The sequence below is a fragment of the Chondrus crispus genome, genomic scaffold (assembly GCF_000350225.1).
Source record: "Chondrus crispus Stackhouse genomic scaffold, scaffold_3, whole genome shotgun sequence".
NCBI lineage: Eukaryota > Rhodophyta > Florideophyceae > Gigartinales > Gigartinaceae > Chondrus > Chondrus crispus.
Window position 1 is genome coordinate 412601 of NW_005179158.1, and position 22172 is coordinate 434772.

A 22172-nucleotide genomic window follows, 5' to 3' on the forward strand; every position below is an offset into this window, starting at 1 on the left:
TCGAGGAAGTCCGTACTTCACTCCGGATTGACGTGACGGACGCCGTCTACTCGCGATGTATGGACGAGCTCCGCTCCCTACGTGAAGGGAGGTTCGATCGAGTCAGCCAGTCCTTGGAGAATCTCCGAACACTAGTCGACGAGTTACACTCGCGACTGGTGCTCGTCGAAGACTCACGCCTCGCACAGCCCGTACTGCACGGGCAAGGTCGCCCCACGAGGCCGACCTCGACGAGACGTCCCGACGATCGACCGTCCCCGTTAGCAGAACAGTTGGGTGCGTTCGCGCACCTCTCCGCCGAGCTCAACGATACGCGACAGCGTGCTCGTGACATGGAACGGACCATGGCCGCAAGGCTGCCCGGTGCCCCCACCAGAGGGCCCGGTGGTGTCGTACCTCCGAGCGCCGTCGCTCCGGAAGGTTGGCGTCCGACGGGCGCCGACGCCAGTCGGACTGCGGAAGGAAACCGTCCTCCGATGGGCGCCAATCTCGCGTCCGAGACCCAAGCATTGCCGCCTATCCCCGGAAGTAGGGGGCAAATGGACCGCGTATCGTACGCGGACGAACAGGACCGTGGAGGAGCCGCCCGCGGATCCCGAGAACCGATGTTCTCCGTCGATCCCCGCCGGGGCGGCTACCCGCCGGCGAGTTACGCCGAGCACCCAGGTCCGGTAGACGTCCGTACGCTACCGGTTACCTCCTTCGGCACGCTAGGTCCCGCCGAGCCCGGGCTCGAGCCGGTGCATACGATGATCCAAGAGTTCAGCGCCGTCGCTGACTATCGTATGTACCGCTTGGATAACACCTCGAGGCTCGTCACCTCGGGTGACGCGGGACGGATCGCGAAGTACGTCCAACGCTGTCGCGGGATCCGTCCCGCGATGCGTAGCTTCGACGGTACGGACCCGATCGAGCTGCTGCCGTTCTTGAAGGATATCCGGATAACCTTCAACTCGCAACACCTGACCGAAGGTGTTGCGGTGAGAGTCCTCGCGCACTTCTTAGAGCGCGACGCGGAGCGCCTGTATACGAGTTATACGATGCGTGGCCTCTGCGCCGGCCAACTACACGACGACGTGAGTTGGCCGGGGCTCGTGAACCAGTTCCTGAAACGCTACCTAACCGACGACGTGTTAGGTGAAGCGTACGACGCTGTCGCCACGGCGCGACAGCCATCTCATGAAACGGAGAGCACGTTCGCGGACCGGCTCGAAACGGCCGCGTTCCGGTGCACGGCAGTGTTCTCCAAACAGTCCCTCGCGTACTACTTCGTGCGGGGACTCGCTACTGCGACCAGTGCCGCAGTTTCCGAGACAGTGCAGCGGCTGCCGAGCCGCCAGAAGACCGATCTTCCGACCATCCCCCGTATCGCAACGGCAGAAGGAACCACTTACCGCGCTCGGCGCGGTTTACCTCTGCCGGATTCGAAACCGGCAGGGAAAGTTGGCCGGACTACGAAGTCCGCCGCAACAAGTTCGCCCGCCTCGACCCTCCATGTCGGGGAAGATGAGTGGCAGGCCGACCCTGTCTTCATTACGCAAGGGGCATTGCCGGTGGGAAGCCGACCTCTCTCACCGATGTCGACCGGAACAACGTCGAGTTACGCGACCGCGTTCGCCGCCACTCCAAGAGGAGCAAGGGGTACGGACCCCCGGGTCGCAGAACTCGACATTTCGGACCGAGCTGCAGGAGTCGAAGCACCCCGCGTGCCCCTCCTCACCGATGAGGAGGGGCGCCACGCGGCGACCTTCGCCTCCACGGACGGCAGCGCGTATGTGTTCCGGCTATGTCGAACGTACGGACACGCCATGTACGCCTGCCCGTTCCTGTCGCCGGAACAACGTATGTTCACGGCGTACAGGAACTACCGCTACCAGATGGAGACGCGCCCCGGTGCGCGTAACCTCCTCCGGCAGTCGGTTGGCGAGGGCTGTCCCCCGCGTCAAGGTTTCCCGAATCGGTCGGGTGGGGGCGCACGCTTCGCCCCACGTGGAGGCGGGTATCGTGGCAACGAGCTCGATCGCCGGGATCGACCCGACTACCGGCAGGCGGACGCAAGGTATCCCCGTCAAGGAGGGAGAGGGGAACGAGACCGTTCTCGGTTACCGCAGAAGGTACAGAACGCAATCATGTACCTGCAAGATTGGGTAGAGGATCCGTACCCTCTACCTGAGGAGGGTCACGAAGGAGAACCGGTTCTCCCTGTCCCTCAGATCCTGCGACGTCCGATCGTCGCAGCTCAAGGTCAAGAAGTACCCGAGTACTTCCCCAATGACACACGGCCGCAGTGGAGGAATCGTCCCGACCCACGCGGCCAAGGACCCGACGAAGGCCTGGCTATCGATAGCCAGGAAGTTAGCTCCGATAGCACGGGTAGTTCGAAAAAAGGGTAAAGACGGTTACGTACACGCGGTCTCGTGAGCCGTCTTGTCCCCTCGAACTAGACCGTACCCCACGTGTTTACCATGGGCACGGGGGTTATTTGCCGATAATATATCCCCCGCCGCCGGACACGAGCATGGGGATTCCGGCAACGCCGATACAGGCGGGAGCGAACGCCGAGGCTTCTGTAAGCCCGACGTCAAAAGGGACCCACACCGGGACGCCCGAAGTCCCGGTGTTGTTTAACCTACGCGAAGGGGGCAACGAAGACCGTCAAAAGCCGGTCGACCCCCTGACTCCCGTGAGCCAAGACCCGCCAACAAATTGTCCGGTACGTACGGAACCGAGTACCCGAGAGGGCGTCACTGAACCGCGGACGCCCCGCGACTCGGGCAGAAGGAAACGCAAGAGGGGCCTGAACCGGAGGCGACGACCTTGGCGGAACGATCTCGCGGACAAGGTCGCGCCTAAGGTGGTGGACGGCATCGTATGCCTAATGACGTCGAAAATATATAACTTCTTGGGCTCTGTGGCCACCGAAGGCAATGCGTTCAAACCTCACACGATCGCTGTCGATACGTGCTCGGGGTACAACTTAGTGAGGAAGGCCGACCTCCCTCCCGACTGGACCCGCTACGTAATACGGCACACGCCATTACCCCGACAGGCGGGCGCGAACAGCAACCCAGTTCGACTTACGGCGGTCGTCCGCCTCGCGGTCCGGTCGCGGAACACGACGTTCCGCATACCTTTCGTGGTGGCCGAACAGCTCGCTGTTTCCGTTCTGTTGGGTACGGCGTTCATCGATGCGCACGTGCGCAGCATAGACATCGACGGACAGAAGCTCGAACTTCGTCAAGGTAGCTCCGTAGCCATAGTCGACGGAAAGGGGGAGCCGAATCCCCCTACCAGGCGGCACGGACGTCAAACGAGCCGGCCGGATGTACGGGATGAGGCCCCGCAGGCGATCCGAATCGCCCGCTGGGTTACCATCCGCGCGATGTCGCAAGCCCGAGCGCGCGTGACAACTGCGGGGAGGGGCCTCGTTTTCCTGGAGCCAAAGCCCTCACTCCAACATCGACATGGAGTGAGGCTGACGAATGGCGTCGTCGAGGTCCTGCCGAACCAGACCTTCGACGTCATCGTCGCAAACTTCTCGCAACGAGAGAGGCGGCTTCCGAAGCACACCGTCGTGGGATACGCGAAGCGCAACCCCCTCGCGATCCTCACGCCCGAACATGGGGTCGCCGAGGGGATCGCGCACGCGCTACACCTGACAGACTTGACCGATCAAGTCGGAGAGGTAAGAGTTGGTCGATCCAACTTCGACGATAAGACAACCGCCGGGGGCAGGAGAGTCGACTCGGACGAACGGTCACCTTTATGCCAACCGACGGCGGGGAGTACTGTACTCCCCCATAAAAAGGATCCCGAAAATCCGCCGATGGATTGGAAAAAAGAAATCGACTTGTCATACATCGAGAATGACAAGCTCCGTGGCCACGTACTGGAGATGCTCCGTAAGCACTCGAGTCTGTGGAGCGGTGCACTCGGAACGATCCGAGCCACGGAGCACTGCATTGCCCTCGAACCGGGCACGAAGCCGATACGCTCGATGCCCTATCGTAAGGGGCCCGCAATGCGAGAAATGGTCGCAAAGGAGGTTAGCAAGATGTTGAACGCCGGCGTCATCGAGCCCGCGAGCACCGAGTGGGCGTCCCCGGTGGTGCTCGTACCGAAGAAAGACGGCTCTCTTCGGTTCTGCGTTGATTACCGCCGCCTCAACGCCAAGACGGCGGCGTATTCGTATCCGCTGCTGCGCATGGATGACTGCATTGATTCGCTTGGGGATGCCGCCGTGTTTACGACGTTGGACTGCAACTCCGGCTACTGGCAGATCCCGGTCGCGCCGGAAGACCGGGATAAAACTACCTTCACGACGCATATGGGTACGTTCCGCCATTTACGCATGCCGTTCGGGTTGAAGGGGGCACCGGCCACCTTCCAACGTGCATTGGACATTATTTTATCCGGCGTAAGGTGGCAGATATGCCTCGTGTATCTCGACGACGTCATTGTGTTCTCGCGTACGCACGCGGACTACGCAACGCACCTGGACACCGTCTTGAGCTTGTTGAGGAGCGCCGGTATTTCCCTCAAGCTCAAGAAGTGCAGCTTCTTCCATCCGAAGGTGCACTACCTGGGGCACGTCATCTCCCCAGTTAAGCTGAGTGTCGCCGAAGCGGCGGCGGATGCCTTCAAGACGTTCACGTTCCCGAGGACGTTGACGCAAGTGCGCTCGTTCCTCGGGGCGTGCAACGTCTACCGCCGCTTCGTCAGGGGGTTCGCGAAAATTGCTCGTCCATTAAGGAACATGACGCGCAAAGACGCGGACCCCAACTTCGATGACCACACGGAGGCCCAACTGCAAGCCTTCGAGACGTTGAAGGAACGGATGATCACACCGCCGATTCTCGCGCTGCCCCGACACGGCCGACCGTACATGATCGACACCGACGCGAGCGCCTATCAGTTAGGGTGCACGCTGCTCCAAGAGCACGACCAGCCAAACGATTGGCGTCCCGTCGGGTATTGGTCGTACTCGCTGAACGACAGCGAGCGCAACTACAGCGCCACGGAGCGCGAGTGCTTCGCCGTAGTGTGGGCCGTCCGCACACTGCGGCCGTATATCGAAGGAACAAAGTTCACCGTCCGAACGGATCAAGACGCGTTGAGGTGGCTCATGTCCCTCGCCGAGAGCTCCGGAAGACTAACCTGGTGGCGGTTACGTCTGGCTGATTACGATTTCACCATTCAGTACCGCCCCGGACGTGTACACCAGGTTCCCGACGCTCTTTCACGTCTCGTGTCGCCGAGAATCGCCAAGGACCCTCGCCCCGCCGTCGAGGTGGACGACGATATTCCTACCTTCGACGCCGGCACGACCGTTCAAGACGTATTGAACGAGCTCGCGGACCACGTTTGCGCCGTGAGCTGCGACCACGAGGTCGAGCACGTCTTCGCGACGACACGGAACCAAGCCAACTCAGGAAGAAGGTCGCGCGCCCGAGCGCGCGAAGAGCCGAGGGGCGACGACGAAGCCCCCGCTCTCCAAGGACCCACTTCGTTTTGGGAAGAGAATGACGAGTTCGACGCCACCGACATCGAGCGCTCCGCAGACCACGACGCTGGCGCGCTCGCCTCCGCGATCGCCCCTCCACAGGACGACCTTCCGGCTCCTCTTACGATAGAGGAGATCGCCGAAGAGCAATGCGTAGATGACTTCTGCCAAACCGTTTTGGCACGAAAGTCTGAGTTCCGGGACTCCGCGTTCTTCGAGGACCACTAGGGGGTGCTCAAACGGAGACACCCCTTCGACCCTGATATCGTACAGGTGGTGGTCCCTCGAACGCTGCGCGCACGATTGCTACGACTGTGCCACAACCCGGCCATCGCGGGACACCCGGGCCAGAATCGCATGTTCTTCGCGCTCCGTCGCGAGTACTACTGGCCCCATCTCGCCGCCGACGTCGCCGCGACGGTGCGAGGGTACCGGACCTGCGCGATGAACCGGGTTAAGTTGCGAAAACACCTCAGCCGTTTGAAGTTGTTCCCAGCAACGCGGCCGCTCGAGAGCCTGGCCATCGACATCTTGGGTCCGCTCCCCAAGACGAAGGCAGGAAAACGGTTCCTGCTCGTAATTACCGATCGCTTTACTAAGCTCACGCAGGTCGTTGCACTACGTACGATTACTGCCTACACCGTCGCAGTTGCGTTCTGTGACGCCTGGGTATTTAATTACGGCGTTCCGCGCACGCTACTGTCAGATAACGGACCGCAGTTCAACTCCAAGTTCTTCCACAGCACGTGCCGGGTTCTCGGGATTAGGAACCTATTTACGTCGGCGTACCATCCGCAGACTAACGGACAAGTCGAGCGATACAACCGAACGATCGCCGCAATGCTTCGAAACTACGTAGGCGAGCATCAAGATGACTGGGATGTGTTCGTGGGGCCGCTTACGTACGCGTATAACTCCCACGTTCATCGCACTACGCGCACCACGCCATTCGAGCTCGTGCTCAGTAGACCACCGCCGGAGTTCTCTCTTCAACGAGCCGACGGTGAGACACCCCCTTCCGATAGGGGAAACCAACGCGCCGAGTTCCTCAAGACCTTGGACTCTACCATTCAGAAGGTTTACGAGAGCCTGCATCTGACGCAGGCCCGCCACAAGCGCGACTTCGATAAGCGCATACGGCGGATCAACACGCGACTCCGTCCCGGCGAATATGTATACCTCAACCCCACCGATGGGGGGGAGATGTCGAATAAGTTGGCGTCCCCGCCAGTCGGACCCTACCGCGTCCTCGCGAACGACCGCCGCACCATCACGATCGATCATGATGGCGCTACTGAGCGCGTCTTTGCAGACCGCTGCGTGTACGCGCCACCACCGACGGACGCACCACGGACGAGTACGACAACCCCGGGTGACCTTGCCGACAAGGTCACCGAGGGTACTCCGTATGCCGTCGAACGACTACTCTGGCATGGAACCATGGAGGACGGAACTACGGAGTTCCTCATCAAGTGGGCGGACTACGACCAACCCACTTGGACAGCACGCACACACGTACCCGAGGAATTAGTGTCGCGCTACGAGAAAAGACTTCGAGCGCGTACAGGTAGGGATCTCACTCCGGAACTGAACGCGGACGTTCAGTCTTAAGTGGGGGGCCCTCAACCGCCTCGGGGCGGTTAAATCGAACCGTTTCGTTATGGTCAGAACTGAGCTCTTACGAGTAGGGACAGGGGAAACGTACCGAAGTCAAGCTTGACTTCGGTACGTTTGCGGCTAGCCGCATTGACTTCGCCGAGGCCGAAGACGCAAGAAGTAGGAACAGGGCAGTACGAACTGCCTGAAGAATCGTAGTCCTCGCTATGATCGAAAATAGCGAAACGGCGCGGAGAGAGAAAATAATATCCCCGGCGGAGTGTAGGGTAGGAACGCCCAACGAATGAGACGATCACCGGCAAAGGGTCGTCGGCGTAGAGGGCGAATAGGCCCCTTGAAGGTCGATCGACGGAGACGATGATCGGGGTAGGGGCCGTCTGGCGCAACACGCTCCAAGATAGTTATACCCGCGCACGGAAGCAAGACACCCCAAAACCGCCGCAGACAGCCGCCCTATAATAAGGGAAATTAAGAGGTGAGGGGAAATTACACGCGAGCGTCGCCGGAGTTTGCGTGCCACACAACAACACCGCTCGCGTCATCACGAAATGACCACCGCCACCATCCTCCAAAAATAACGTCAAATCAAGGAAGGGAAATTACACCAGCACGTGCATTGCGTGTTCTGGTACTGTAAACCAACGGACAAGTCATGGAAAGGCGGACGGCGGCGGTTCAAGGGCGGGTACAGCGAGAACCCACCCGAGGGTACACACGTCCGCTCACCAAGCGGCGCCCCGCCATCTCGTCACGCGTAACTCAAGTAGTCGACCGGCTTTGCTCCCCTGAACCCGCTGCGTGTCGACGACTATACGCGGGTTCGGGCCCCACCTCGCCGCCGACGGCGAGGAGCGCCGGAGAACGCGGACCTGACCCAGCCCACGCTACCAACACGTACATTGCGCTGCGAACGTCCTCCACCGAACCGTTGAATACAGGGAACATGCGGCGCCGCGCGGACCGAACCGCAAGCGAGCACCCGAAGACGCTCAAGCAAGCCCTGTGACTTCAACCACGAGGGACCTCCCCTCTCGACACGAGGAGAAAGGGGCGGCAACAGGCGCACGGACGCCTTCTGAGTGCTCACCGAGGGGCTCCCCCACGGTACCGCGAAGAACCGCCATCCGCCGGTAGATCCCGCGGACCCAACTCTGGCAACCTCGACGACGGCTATGGCGACGCACCCGGAAACGTACAACGACGAGACGCGTCCCCGCCGTCGCCGGAGACGCGGGCCCCAAGCCACAGAGACACTCCGCGTCTCTAACCAACGGAGACAACCCCATTGCAGGTCGCAGTGCTGATGCACCCCGTAGTTCGCATCCGTGACGCATCGATACCGGCGGCAACTACAAAGGTGAGCGTCGACGACTGCGTTCCGGACGACGGACACGACGACAAGACATTCTAAGGGAAGAAGACAGCGGGCACGCTGTACCGGCGCTCTCGGACCCGGAGCTCGGCGGGGACGACCCCCGCCCTCAGCAAAGTCACCGGTAACCTCGCCGCGCGAGAAGTCGGCAACAAGGTCGTAGTGAATTATGGTGTCATCATCCCACAGCGCCGCCCCTTCCCAAGCATGAGCACCGAAGGACGTCAGGAAGGAAGGAGACAGAGAACACGGGACGACCGAGGGAAGCGACGAGAAGAATCGGGTCCTCCCCCGCCTCCCTTTTGGAGGGAGAAGGTTCCTCCGCATATGGCCAAACGCGTCGTCGGGCGAAAGCTACCCCGCCTTGGACGACAGGGGCATACCAGACGTCGGAGGTGAGGGCGCGGCGGTATCGAGAGGCACGCCGCCCTCCCAGAAAAAAAAAAGCCAGCGTTACGATCGATCAAGCACACCCGCGCGGCGGACGTGGAACCCATACACACGAAGTGGATTGGCGTTACGTTCAGCAACGCTCTCTCGCTGAAGGATGAGAAGATAGTCAGGGACGAAGAGGGCTACCCACGGCGGCCTCCCGGGATAATAGTACCGCTGCGTACGGGGAACTCGGGCAGGACTATCGCAACGACGGACGGCGAGGACGGGAGGGAGTGAGAAATGGAAATCGGCGTGGGGACAGAGGGCCCGCGATCGATGGACACGACGAAAAGAACCACTTCGCCGACAAGGGTTTATTGAAAATGTGCGACCACATGCTGTTATCTGAAAAGGTCAAAATCGAGTGACACGTGTACATGACTGCACGGTCCGGGCGCTCTTACCCATATCACGACATGACACGTGTAAAATCCCAGATTTTGGGGTTCCCGGGACGAAAGTGGCCTCTCGGAGGGTCATGCAAATTTGCATAGTTTTGCCAAGTGGAACACTATAGACTACACAGGAAATACTGCAATTCTATTGGCCCTCAGGTCTAATGCTGCAAATCTATTGGTCGAGCATTGTCCACGTGTGCGTCATTGGCCTTGTGATGTACTTTAAATGGCCTGTATATGCCATAATTACGTTGTTTTGGGGGTTTCAAGTGGTTTGCCATGGTTGATGGGTAATTGCATGGGGCCCCCGGGCGGGACACATGTATGCCGTGTACACATGTACACATCGCCAGGTGGATTCGTGTACGTACACATGTACACGCATCCAGGTGTATGCACATGAGGGTCTACAGTTTTACAGTGTCAGACTGTTTGCGATCCTGCGCGTGTCCGAGTACAGTACATGTGAATCAAAAGTACAACAAGTACTTGTCGCGAGAGGAATACAGTTGTGCGATTATTCTGTGTACGCGTCACGCTGTATGCAAGTCTTGCGTGAGCACGCGCCGTTGCACTGTGCTCTCGTCATGGTGCGCCGTTGGATGCAAGTTCATGACAGTACTCGTGTGATTTACATGTATTCTCATGTGAGTTGTGTAGAAAGTCTGGATGCACATTGTTATAACTTGCCATAATTATCTGACAGTACTTGGCGAAATTAGTAAGGTGAGAAACAAGGATACGTATGGCGATTGTGATATGAAAGACGTTTGCGTTGCTGGAAATAGACAAGTGCCAAGTTGTTCGTTGCACAACAATGAAGTCTGGCATGACTGGATGCAGATTAGTAAGGTGTGAAACAGTTGCATGCATAGGGCCATGGTTTACAGTCATTTGGAATGTGTAGAAATAGTTGTGAGCTAATAGTTACGAATCGATTCGTAAGGTGGAAATCGAACAGTATGGTCGGGCCACAAGAGGACCGCGCTTGGTCGCGCATAGTAGAGTATGGTTTACTGGGAGTCGGAGTAGAGCGATAGTGTAGCACTCGAAGTGTATAAGTATCGCAGGAAAACGGCTTCAAAGTAAACCTCGGCACCAACTCCTTCACTCACACACATCAACCTGCCTTCCCTCTTTCTCTTGCCCCTCCGAACCTACCATTAGGGTTTACGTCGAAGATCGAAGAGTGGAATTGGAGACAGGGCAAGTTGGCGCGTCGGATCGTACCGGCGAACGACCTGTACGACGGAAGAAGACGATTGTGGGGGTGTGACTCTGCGCTACCATCCGTCGAACAAAGGGCCCGCCACATGTCCACCGAGGCATCTGCTGACGAGCGTGTGAAGACGAATGCACCAGCGAAGGATGCCTTAGTGGCTTTACGGACGAAGGGAGCTAAACTATCGGTGTGGCACGGTCACTGCTCTGGGCCGTTCGGTGCGGACGATGGACTCGAGGCGTAGGGTTTCGGCGGACAATAACGGGGGTGCCGAGGCAACCCCACCCGGACGTCTGCCAGCGGCGGCATCGCCACCTCCTCGTCCTGCGACCAACGAATGGCCGCGGCATCCGAGGGCGCGGTCCCGTCAGACCGAGAGGGTTTGTACGTCTGGTCCTCGTAAGGGTCGCGCATGGCGTGCCGCGGCACGGATGGAGCACTGACACGGAGAGAACGGAGCTCATCGCGCTCTCGACGGTAGCGGTCCCGTTCGACGTGGGACCGCTCGAGAGCGTTCGCGTGCTCCACGGAGGTCTGACGTAAGGTCTCCACCTCGTGCTTCAGTCGACGCAATTCGGAGGCGTATGATTCGCGTTCGGTACCCAGACGGCGGGCCTCGTCGCTACGCAACAGATACCACGACGCCAACGTCCGAAGAAGGCCCCCGATTTGCCACGGACGATCCGCCGACGTCCCTAAGGACTGGGCTAAGCCAGGGACGGCCCTGACATCGGCGCGTGCCGACATAATACGACGACTCGCCGACTCCTCCAGTGGATCTTCCCCCGCCGGCGGGTGAAGGGGCGGAACCGGGAGGACGGAAGGCCCCTCCAAGGAGCCATAGAGGCCGTTGCTAACGGTAGGGGGCTGAAAGGGGTTCGTGCCCGTTCCCCCAACCGCGGCGGCCTCACCATCCAAGTCCCGATAGCGCTTCCCCTGCGACTCCCGCGCGGTGGATCCGACGCCGCCACCGCGTACAGGACGACTAGGGGAGGCCGCCGTCGGGAGGGACCGCGCGACGAAGGCATCGGTGGCCAGTTGGTAAGTGAGGTAGATACTACGGTCGCCGGTAGTGAAATCTGTCCATGGACGTCGATGTCGTTCTGGCACCTCGTCGGCGGGCTGCATCAACTCCAGCACCGCCGTACATGCCCAAGACACGTGCGATGTGCTGCGGTCGAGCGGGTGTAGGGGCACCAGGGGAAGGTCTGCCGCTACCCTTCCGAAGAATCCCAACACCTCGGGCGGTTGCAGGAAGACACGGCTTTGTACGGACACCTCGGTCATGAAGGCATTACCCAGAAACCAGGCCCACTCCCTTTCTAGATTGAACATGACGGCTGAATAGGCGGGATGACGCGGATCGGCGCAAATGAAGCCGAAATGCTTTAGAAGGTAAGGGAGAAGAGGATGCACTCCCAACGAAGGGAGTGCCTCCCTTACGACAACGGGGAGTGGCGGAAAATCCCCCGGCGACACCCCCGCTCGAACGCGGATGCACGGAAGACTCGCCCGTCTTCCTCGTCGGAACGTCGATACACCGCCCAATCGTGAGGAGAGATGGCGACCCCGTGCAGACGAATTAGGGAGCAGGCAGATTTTTGTAAGGCAGCCCTCGCCTTCGAATAGGCGTAGGGTCTGGGGCTGACGTACAGCCCCGGCACGGCGGCCAGGACGAACCGACGAGGCTCACCACGACCGGGTCCCGACAGATAAGACGCCATCTGATCCACGTAGTCGGCCTCGCTCGCACTGTACACGAAGGTCCGCTCGCTGTGGATGGCGTCGGGGATTTGGTACGCCGCACCGACGCCGTCCGCGGTGAGCCTCCCCAGCATCAGCGAAGCCTCCTCCGCACCGCCTGCTTCGTATACTCGGCGAACACGCAGTAGGTCGGGGCGGAGGCGATCATGGGACAGTAGTTCACTCATGGTCACGCCCGAACAGGCCAACCGGCGGCACGGAAAGAGAAGACGCTCGACGGGCAGCGGGGCAGACCGCTCTAACGGCGAACCAAACCACCTTCCGCCAGCATTGTCCTCCTCTCCAGCCGAGGACAGGCCTCGGGCGACGGCGGAATCGACGACATGTGAAGCCGGGGGCGCGGACGCGGGGACGAACTCGATCGACAGTGGCGAGTCCCCCGCGCTCCGGGACTTCTGGAACGGCGGTAAGGTGGCTCGCAGGAGCGACGGCGGCTATAGTTGACGGGGAGTAACTTCCCCACGGGGAACGGCGTGTACACTCGAGGGGGGGATCGTTCCCGGGGATACGGAAGGGCTCGGGAGAGGCGCCGACATCGACGAGTAGGAATCGGAGTCGCCCAGCGAGAGGAAGGAATCCGACGGTCCAGACGAGATTCGGACGGAGAACAAGGGGCGGGCGACGTCAGGTGAGGCGCCGACCAAGACGCAAGGAGATGGAAGGGTGGGGGAGAAAAACAGGAAAACGGCGCGACACGGGAAGTCGCTGGGGACAAAGAGGCGACGAAGGGGAAAAGGAGCGATGGGCAGACGACGGACCGGGCTCGAACCCAATGGAAGGGGTGGCGTACTGGCGACCTCGGGTATGATCCGGACAGCTACGGGAATCGACATGGCCACTTCTATAAGCCGGGGTGAACGCAGACGTTCACCGTTAAGTGGGGGGCGGTGTGGCATAATTGCCGACGACTACTGTATACATTAGATTTGCAATTAGATCTAGATCTCGCTGTAAGGTACGGACCTTACAGCGTGCGCGCGCACATATCTTACAGCGCGCGCCCCGACACACGTGTACGAAACGTGTGCTGTCCGCCCGATGGCTGACAGTATTCCAGTGCGGGACGACCCGCACTGGTACAGTAGCACGGTACTGTACTATAGTATGATAACGTCGACTTGTATATTAAATAGGAGGAAGGGCACCGGCGGGGGGAGGACCAAGGTAGCTTGGTCACGATCCGCGACGGCGGCAAAACCCTCCAGCTTACTCTAATTAGGCGACACCTTCGCACGCCTTTTTAGTTAGGGACCGGCACGAGTCGGGTTGCACGACGCGCGAGCGAGCCGGGATCCGCCTCCGCCCGTCAGCGCTGATACGTCACCCAGCGCTGCTCCGGGGCGTCGAGGCGTCGATCCGCTCGTGCGTGCGCGCGACCTACCCCGACCCGCTCTACCACACTGCTACCGGGCCCGTGCCCGGTTCCGTGAGCAGGAGGAGTCCCCCGTCTTCCGCCGATCAAGGGTCACCGTCGGACTGTTAGCAACACCCCTCCGCCGCTGGGGGTGTTTATGCTACACCCCCCTATCAGGGATCCGAGCTACTGCGGGCCGCAAACCCGCTTAAAGAGGACAGGGAGCTTCGAACACTCCGTAGCGCTGTGCCGTTGGCAGTTGTCGTTTTTGTTGTTGCTATTTGTGTTGGACCGTCAGACCTTGGTCTCTGCCTGACAGGCGCATTGCACTACAGAACGCACGTGATTCAGAGGCGTTCACAGCTTGTTTGGCTGATCTAAGTGCTGCTTGTGCAGCAGTGTACGCTGCGAAGCATCGAGAGGTGTCCTCTGTGGCCTTTCTCTGGGAACTTTCTTGCACCGTCAGTGCTGCCTTCAGGGTGCTGAGGGCCGCTAATTGGGCAGCGTTAGCTTCACCCTCAGCTTCGAAGGCGTTTTGGTAGTCGGCTGTAGCGGTGGTGAGTGCCTCCATAGCCGATAGAAACTGGCTGTTGATGCGGTTAGCGGTACTTTGAGCTAACATGAGTCGAGACACAGCTGCCGCATTTGCATCCTCTGCAGTTTGCAGGAGAGCCTGCAGTACGTCATGGTTTGACATTGCTGGCTCCGGTCCTTCCGATGGCACAGTCTCAAACATGCTGGGGTTGGCTTTGTGATGGATGACCGCTTGGGATCGAAAGCATATTGGGAGAGGTGAGGGTTCGGTTCCACCAGCCGACTTAGCTCATGTATAGTTTTCGGTCACCCGTTTATTCGTCGTCGCATGTTCAGAGGGTACCACAAATAAAGAACGATCCCGAAGTGCCTTGAATTACAGTATGCTTTCAGTATCTAGACATGGATTAGAGAATAGCCCTTTTTTAATTTACGAAAATCGCAACTAAATATGCGAATATTTACGAAAGTGCGCGAAATCCTGTTTCAATTAGAAAGACCAGTTCCGACTAAAATATATGCTATTTTCCAACTGTACGGCAAATGACTATTTTAGCAAGTCAGGGCGGGAAGGCGCCCACTAAAGTTGAAGACTGTTTCTCTTAACCTCCTTCCTCTTCGCCTCCTTCCCCTTAGCCTCCTTCCTCTTCGTCTCCTACCTCTTTCTCCGCTTCCTCCCTACACTCCTCCCTCTTGTCTCCTTCCGTCTGCGCCTTCAAATACCCCCGCCATGACGGACGCTATCCCGCGCAACTCCCCAAACACGCAACTCACAGCCTATTATGGCCTCTCAACGATGCCACGCCGTCCTTCCCAACAGCTCCGATCCCGTTTAGGCGCGAAAAGTCGCTCACTTACGCCGCCCACCTGACGCAAACCCTATGTTTGCCTCCTCTGCTACATCACAGCGCCCGCCTACGCCGCACCTCCGAGTTTCTCGAGTGCAAACTGAACCTGTCCAAGCACCGCTAGTCCGCCCACCTGTCGTCCGCCGCCAACATTTCGCCAGCGACCATCAAGCAGGCATCGTAGCTACGGCCTGAATGGGAGGCCGTGTCTGACGCCGCGGCTCTTGCCACGGCGCCCCTGAAGGAGGACCGCGTTAGTGGCGCTCCAAATTGCTGCTGGACGCCGCGCACCATCTGGCGGCTCTCATGTCGGCGTACCGGGACCCGGCCGACCAGTGCACGGACCCTGTGGTCATGATGTCCACGAACGTTAAACGGCTTTTGTAACTCTGCATGAACAAGGGCGTGTAAACCGTCAATCTCTTTGCGAGACAAATGGGCCAATTTTGTAAAAAGAGAGAAATTGGCGTCTTCCTCGCGAACGAAGTTGTTCAAACGCGACTGATCTCTTCGCACATATCGCATTTTTGTGCGGTCAACGCTGTGGCCCCGCCCAGGCCCAGGCTCGTCGTCACTTGAGGAGGTACTGTGATGCAAAAAATCTCGAGCACCGGAAGCGAACTGTGCGGCAAGGTGGGAGGTATGCTGCACTTGTGCCTCAAACTGCGCGACCATAGCAACAGCCGTCGAGAGGTCATCCTCTTCCGAACCCATGTTCGGATTGATGTGAGTTGTTGACAACTATGACCTCTGAGACCGATGCACGGCCTTCTAAATTAATACTCTTCACGCTCTACACGACGCTGCTTGCTTATTTTCACTACTAATTTGATGCAAGAAATAGTACAATTTGAGGGTCTTAAAAACGACATCATTTTTCGTTAATTAAAAAGGGGTAATAGACTCCCGGTAGAGATGCTCCTTGGAGCTTGGACAAGCTCCATAATACTCGGCTGGCATTTTAAACAGGCATTTGGTTTCGAAGATATTAACACATAACGTTTTGAGGTTGGTCAAAAAGGCTTCTTTTTTAGGCATTCTAAAGATGGCTTGAAAATACTTGCACATCTGACCAAACGCCACCCTTGCGATGCGCAGAAATTACCTGCAGTGACGAGAGTATCTTTTTCGTTCTTGGTTGAGCAAGCTCGAGTCGAGGAAATATGAGTTGAAAAGTGGCCTCATATGAGGTCCGTGTCGTATAGACACTAGACTTTGTAACAGACCCATCAGTGAAGACGGAAATCCTTAGCACTATGGGAGCAGCAGTTCGTGGCTTTGGGTTTGTAATGCGCAGACATCAATTGAAACGTATGGGAATGCCAATGACTGCCGTTTAAATTTGCGATTTACCGGGGTTCGAGACCTTGCAAACGTTATATCGGATGGCGTGACTGTGGACAGCAGGTAGGAGCCGGGATTTGAAAAAAAAAACTAGGAAAAATCCGCGCCATATAAGTTCGACTTTTGCAAGAATCTTAGGTGCGATCGTTGAGCACCGAGGACGAATCAACTACGGATAACTTCTTCATGATCGAAAGGGAACACTAGGGGGTGTGACACATGATGCATACATACCCAATCCTGGCTTTGAGACAACTACAATGTCATTTCCTATGGCCATCCAATTTACTTGGTGTGAAAAGGACGACAGACTTCAAAGGTTAGGAATGCATCGAGAGGTCACAACAACCACGCACCTCTCAGTGACCAGCGGTCCCGAGCGTCGCTTTTTCGTAGAGTGCTATCGATTAATCCCGGAGATTTGTCAGACTTCCACGGAGATATACCAGGAACGCTTTGCAAGTATGGCTGCACTTCGTCATGAATGCAAAAATTATTTCTTTGCATGTGTGTGAACGTGCATCTGGCAAAGGAACCCTCTATGGTGCAACTCTATGATTCCCCGCAACTTGGATCGAGGGTTTGACGTAACTGAAATGAAGAGAATTGCAGAGGTAATATGTGTTGCTGCCGCGATTTTCATAGGAAAAGGGCGCCCAATCTCTGACGGTCCTGAACCTCAAACAATCCAAAAACAAGCAGGTGTAGGTCGCAAAAAACCTGCGAGTTCACCGAGTGCTCAAGGCGTACTATTCCTGCTTGCATGGAGGACTGCAAAATCACGGACGAAATTCTCCTGCCGCAATCCTCCACCACCTTCACAGTAGAGACGTTCTTTCGCAAGCGCGATATCGATAGGCTCGCCTTGAAAAATCCGCCAGCAGGCGATGAGAGTCCCGGTTCGACCGATGCCCGCTTTGCAATGAACAAACAAGACTCCGTTTTGCCTATCGACAAATTTGGTTAGCTCGATAAACTCGTACACTTGCTCCATCGTTGGGGTGTTGAAATCCTCGACTGCAATGTTACAGAAGCGCATCGCTGAGCCGCCATCAACATTCTGATGGGCGCATCCGTTACTTTTGGTACTTGGCTCGGTCAGCAGTCGGCACTTTGGCATTTCCCACTGATTCTCGCGATCTGAACCCCGAAGGTCGACAACCAACTTCACACCGTAGTTTGCTAGCCATTTTAACCCACGTGAGCTCGGCTGACCCCCCCTTAATATGCTCTGGCTTACGACAGCAAAATTTGGAATGTCATCCATTCTCGGGCGTAGAAGCATGGCCTCCCCAGCGGGTTGTCGCACTGACAGATCCGTATGGAGAGACTTGATGAGGGCATTGTGCAAAACGTTGATGGCGTCGTTGATTTCGGGCAGAAGCGGACGACCAACTTCTCGGCGCAAGGCTTTGCGGAGATCTAAAACAGCATCAGCCAGTCTCATCTTCCCGCGAACTCGATAATCGTCTATGCCCAACAAAGCAGAGGCATCAGAAGCGACGGAAAGCTGAGGCTCTACGCGATTCGGGTAGAGGCGGACAACGACGTCGTTGAGCTGGCGTTCAAGTACACGTAAGGAACGGAGTTCCTCCAGCAGGACGTTTGTCACCATCAAGGCGTACATCTCGCTGCGAACGAGAGCCTCATCTCTCGGGGCGGAGGGCCCTTCCGAGTTGGCATTGACACGACCAGGGATGTCTAGAAAGCTAGAGCGAGCGACTTCGAGACTGGTGCGTAGGGCCTCCGAGGGATTGAGTGGGTCGAGGACGGTGCGGAGTTCCCAGAGCATGGAGCGAATTTCGGCGCGAAGGTCATGGTTTTCGTGGGCGTCATCGGTGAGCACGGCTTCGGAAAGGTTGTCAGTGTGGCGCAGGAGGTCGTAGAGCGGGGCGGTTCCGACGGAGAGGGGCTTTTCGCATCTGATGCGGGCGACAAGGTCTGCGAGGAGTAAGGAGAGGCGCTGCTGGCGGAGGTGCTGTATGGCGGCCGTCATCTCCTTGACAGTGCGGATGCCCTTGGAGGCGAGGAGGACATCGTGGTCGTGTTGGTGGTCGCGGAGGACGATTGACTCGGGGTTGGTGAGGCTTTTCTGGTACAGAAGGCGGGCAGGACGCGGGTTGGGTAGCTGTGTGTCGCACATGCGGCAGAGGCAGGGTTTGCGTGGAACAAGGGTATGACGGGTAGTCGGGAAGGGGGAGGGTCCGCGGGGGCGGCGCTTTGAGGTGGAGAGAGGGGAGAACCGCGGAAAGACCGGAGCGATGAAAGCGTTTGAAGTGATGGAGGTTTGAGTCATAGTAGTTTTGAAGTGAGCACAGCCGGGGGGATTGCCGTCTCTGGTGAGTGGAGAAAGCAGTATTTAGACGTTTGTCAATAGATAAGTGTGGAAGAAGAAGAGATTAGGGAGAAGTGAGGCAGAGAGGGAGTGGAAAAAGGGCTAATGCTGACGAGGAGGGTAGAGGAGTTTATGCGTTTTCCACAATCGAGGTCGATGAAAGAGGACGCAAGAGCACCTCAGAAAAGAATGGCTGTAAGCATGGATGGCGTCCGTAATACGATGACACATGTCCACTACTGATGGGCGGAGGGAAATTGTGGTGATGAATTGAAAATGCAAAATTACTATCGAAGAGAACAAATTAATTTACGTTCCAAGCTGGAATTGTTGCCTCACACGTCTCCCTCACCTGTCACACAAATGCATAATTCGGGACCTTCCCGGGAACGCGTTTCTTTGAAGGATTTTCAAGTTCTCAATCATTCCAAAATCTCTGCCTCGACATTGCGTCACACACCTTCCCGTCAACTGATTCACGTCCTCGACAAACTCTCTACCACATTTCCTTTTTTCCTCCTCCCCCACCACCCGCGGCTCTGCGCCATGGCGAACGATGCCGTGCGCCGGATAATGGCAGAAGTCAAGGAGTTTTCCACCCTCAACAATTCCCCCTCCTCCTTTTTCCACGCCCAACCGCTTGAATCAGACCTTTTCGAGTGGCATTTCACCGTCCGCGGCCCGCCGGACACCGCCTTTGCCCACGGCGTCTACCACGGCCGCATTCTTCTCCCGGCGGAGTATCCGCTGAAACCGCCTGAGATTATTTTGCTCACGCCCAACGGACGCTTCGAAGTCGGTAAGCGAATCTGTCTGTCCGTCACCGCTCATCACCAGGAGACGTGGCAGCCTTCGTGGGGGATTCGCACCATTCTTACCGCCCTCGTTGGCTTCATGCCGAGCAAGGCGGAGGGCGTGGGCGCACTGGATTATCCAGATGAGGATAGACGAGGCCTGGCGCGAAAGAGCCACGGCTTTAGATGTGAGAGATGCGGCGCACTCCCGGTCGAACAGCTGCCGCCAAGAGAACCCTGCCCACCCACCTCGGACGCTTTAGCTTCGAGGGTCGATCGCCCCAGTGTCGACAGTACTGTGCAGGATGCGTCACAGGGGGCGATAACGAGCGCAGTGGGCGAAACCATTGAATCTTCGAAGTCACCGACAAAGGCGAAGCCACCAGAAGAGGCGCCACAACCAGAGAGTTCGGCTTCTATCGATCACACCACCGAGTCCATTCCGAACGGCATTATGGCAGAGGCTCAGCAATCCATTGCGCCCTCGTCCGCAGTCGGGTCATCCCCCACGCTGGCTACTGAAACATATCGCCCCGAACTTGCAACCGAACCAGAGCCCGACCAAATCGACGAGATAACTCCACAATCCACCGCGTCGAATCCGGTGCCGAACGGCACAGTGCGACAGCGTGTATCCAAAGGGCCCCCAGCCACCGTTCCCAACATTGCTGAGGATCCCGGTATCACACAGCGTCCTGAGACACAAGAAAGAGAACTACTGTATGTTGCTTACGCAATAGTACTTCTCATGGTCGCCATCATTGCAAGACGCGTCGTGAAGATCATCATTGAGTGATGGGCGCGTTCGCTTACCAGCTCAGTGCTTGTAAAAAAATGTTGGATTTAAGTTTCCTATCATTGTAAACTACTAGACTGGACAGAGGCGTAAGAACAGCCATGTTTCCAGGACATTCGTGCCTATCATGCGGCCAGCTTGGTTCAGAACGCGCCCCGTCCCATTCACGACAAATTATGAGACGGTCTTATCTCAAACAAAGGCACGTCTCGGTCCTGCCCGATACAACAACGAAGTCCACGAGAGGTAAAACTAGTGTGAAGTTGGAAAAGAATAAGCGGTTGACGGCTCTATTGAACAGTACACGTCGACTGTGCCGCTGACGTAGCGGGGGCTGCACTAGACGCCGGAGAAGTGGCATCTGGCAGTGGGATCGCTTCGTCCTCTTTGTACATATCTGTGACGATTTGAAGAATGCCCAGATCCTTCTTCGAGATGCCCACCCAACCGCGTTCTTCACGCTGTTGGGAGGAAAGCTCGGCAGTTCCTTTGGTGATCCAAGGATGCTTGAGCAGTTCATCGACGGAAGCGCGCTTCCCCCAATCGACTGTCATCATGCGGCTGATGCAGTCCATGCATGCTTCGCTGAGACCTTCTGGCTCCTTGTATTCGCCTTTGCCGATGAGTTCAAATAGAACCAGCAAGTTGTCGGCTTCGAAAGGAATGGTACCCGTGAGCAGGAAATAGGCGGTGACACCTAGGGCCCACACGTCAACCTTCATACCTGAATAACCAGGTGCGCCGATGGCAATCTCGGGGGCTTGAAACGCCGGGGAGCCAGAGGTTCGAGTAACGTTGTCATCGTCGTTATACTCGTTGAGAAACTCGGCCACCCCAAAGTCCGATATCATGAGGTCTCCTTGCGCAGTGAGCATCAAATTCGAAGGCTTTATATCCCTATGCACGACACCCTTTCCATGCATATACTGAAGGCCCTTAAGGGTTTGAGCGGTGAAGTTAGCTACCTGGCTCTCTGGAAGGCAATGATCGGGTACAGAATCTGCGAGCTGTTGGACTGTGCCACCGTTGGCCATCTCTAGAATAATATACATGCGGGACTTGGCCGGCATCCTTACGACATCAATAAGCTCTACGAGATTGGGATGTTTTTTCAATCGCTGCTGCACAGCGACCTCACGGTCAATAGCCTCGATACCGCCGCGAAGCTTTCGCAGGCGGCGTAAGTCGAGGACCTTGACTGCGACTATGCGAAGGGATTGCTCGTCGATGCCCTCTCGGACGACAGCATACGCACCTTCGCCAAGTTTATGTCCAAGGATGAAGGAGGAGCGGGTTCCCTGGATGGTGCGCGGACGGGAAGGACGGGAGATGGAGACTGTATGAGAGGATACGCCGAAGAGTTCATCGCCGGACGAAGAGGATGAGGAAGAAAGAAACGATGAGGTGCCTGGATGGAAAGAGGAGACGGCACCCGAGGAGGAGGGACCGACGGACAGTGATTGACTTCTAGCGTTTTGGGGTTGGAGATACGAAGATGGGAAAATGGGGTCGGACGGTTGAGCGGAGTTGGAGGCAGCTGCAAAGAGAGAATCGTCGGAGGAGTCAGAGTCTGACCCTTGGTCGTTGAGGATATCTGGGGCTTTCACGGAACCCGGCCAGGGTGACCATGGGGGGGGTTGCATGGCGAGGAAGAAGGTGCGCAGACGGGGGGATGTGAGTTTACGTGAACATGCTGGGAAGGAGTGGAATGTTTGAGATGTTGAGGTATCTGAAGGTGCTATCTCGTTGGCAGGGCATAGGCAATGCACAAGCCATCTTTGCGGCGCAGGTTGCTCGAGTAGAAACAATGGAGAGGGTGTTGTGTGAGACATGCCTTTCGTCCTTCCGTAGACCAC

General features: G+C 57.4%; 3 protein-coding genes; 1 reads left to right on the forward strand and 2 right to left on the reverse strand.

Annotated features, from left to right (window-relative positions):
• Window positions 1-16657: 16657 nt before the first annotated feature.
• On the reverse strand, window positions 16658-18687 carry CHC_T00005530001 (hypothetical protein). XM_005716633.1 is given in 2 exon segments: window positions 16658-17130; window positions 17131-18687. The coding sequence occupies 1 exon segment, from the start codon at window positions 18685-18687 to the stop codon at window positions 17131-17133; it is 1557 nt and encodes a 518-aa protein (XP_005716690.1). The 3' UTR covers window positions 16658-17130.
• Window positions 18688-19089: 402 nt separating this feature from the next.
• Window positions 19090-20316, forward strand: CHC_T00005531001 (hypothetical protein). Its single transcript, XM_005716634.1, has one exon. The coding sequence runs from the start codon at window positions 19090-19092 to the stop codon at window positions 20314-20316; it is 1227 nt and encodes a 408-aa protein (XP_005716691.1).
• A 33-nt stretch (window positions 20317-20349) lies between these two features.
• On the reverse strand, window positions 20350-22148 carry CHC_T00008378001 (Serine/threonine protein kinase). XM_005716635.1 is given in 2 exon segments: window positions 20350-20606; window positions 20607-22148. The coding sequence occupies 1 exon segment, from the start codon at window positions 22146-22148 to the stop codon at window positions 20607-20609; it is 1542 nt and encodes a 513-aa protein (XP_005716692.1). The 3' UTR covers window positions 20350-20606.
• Window positions 22149-22172: the final 24 nt, after the last annotated feature.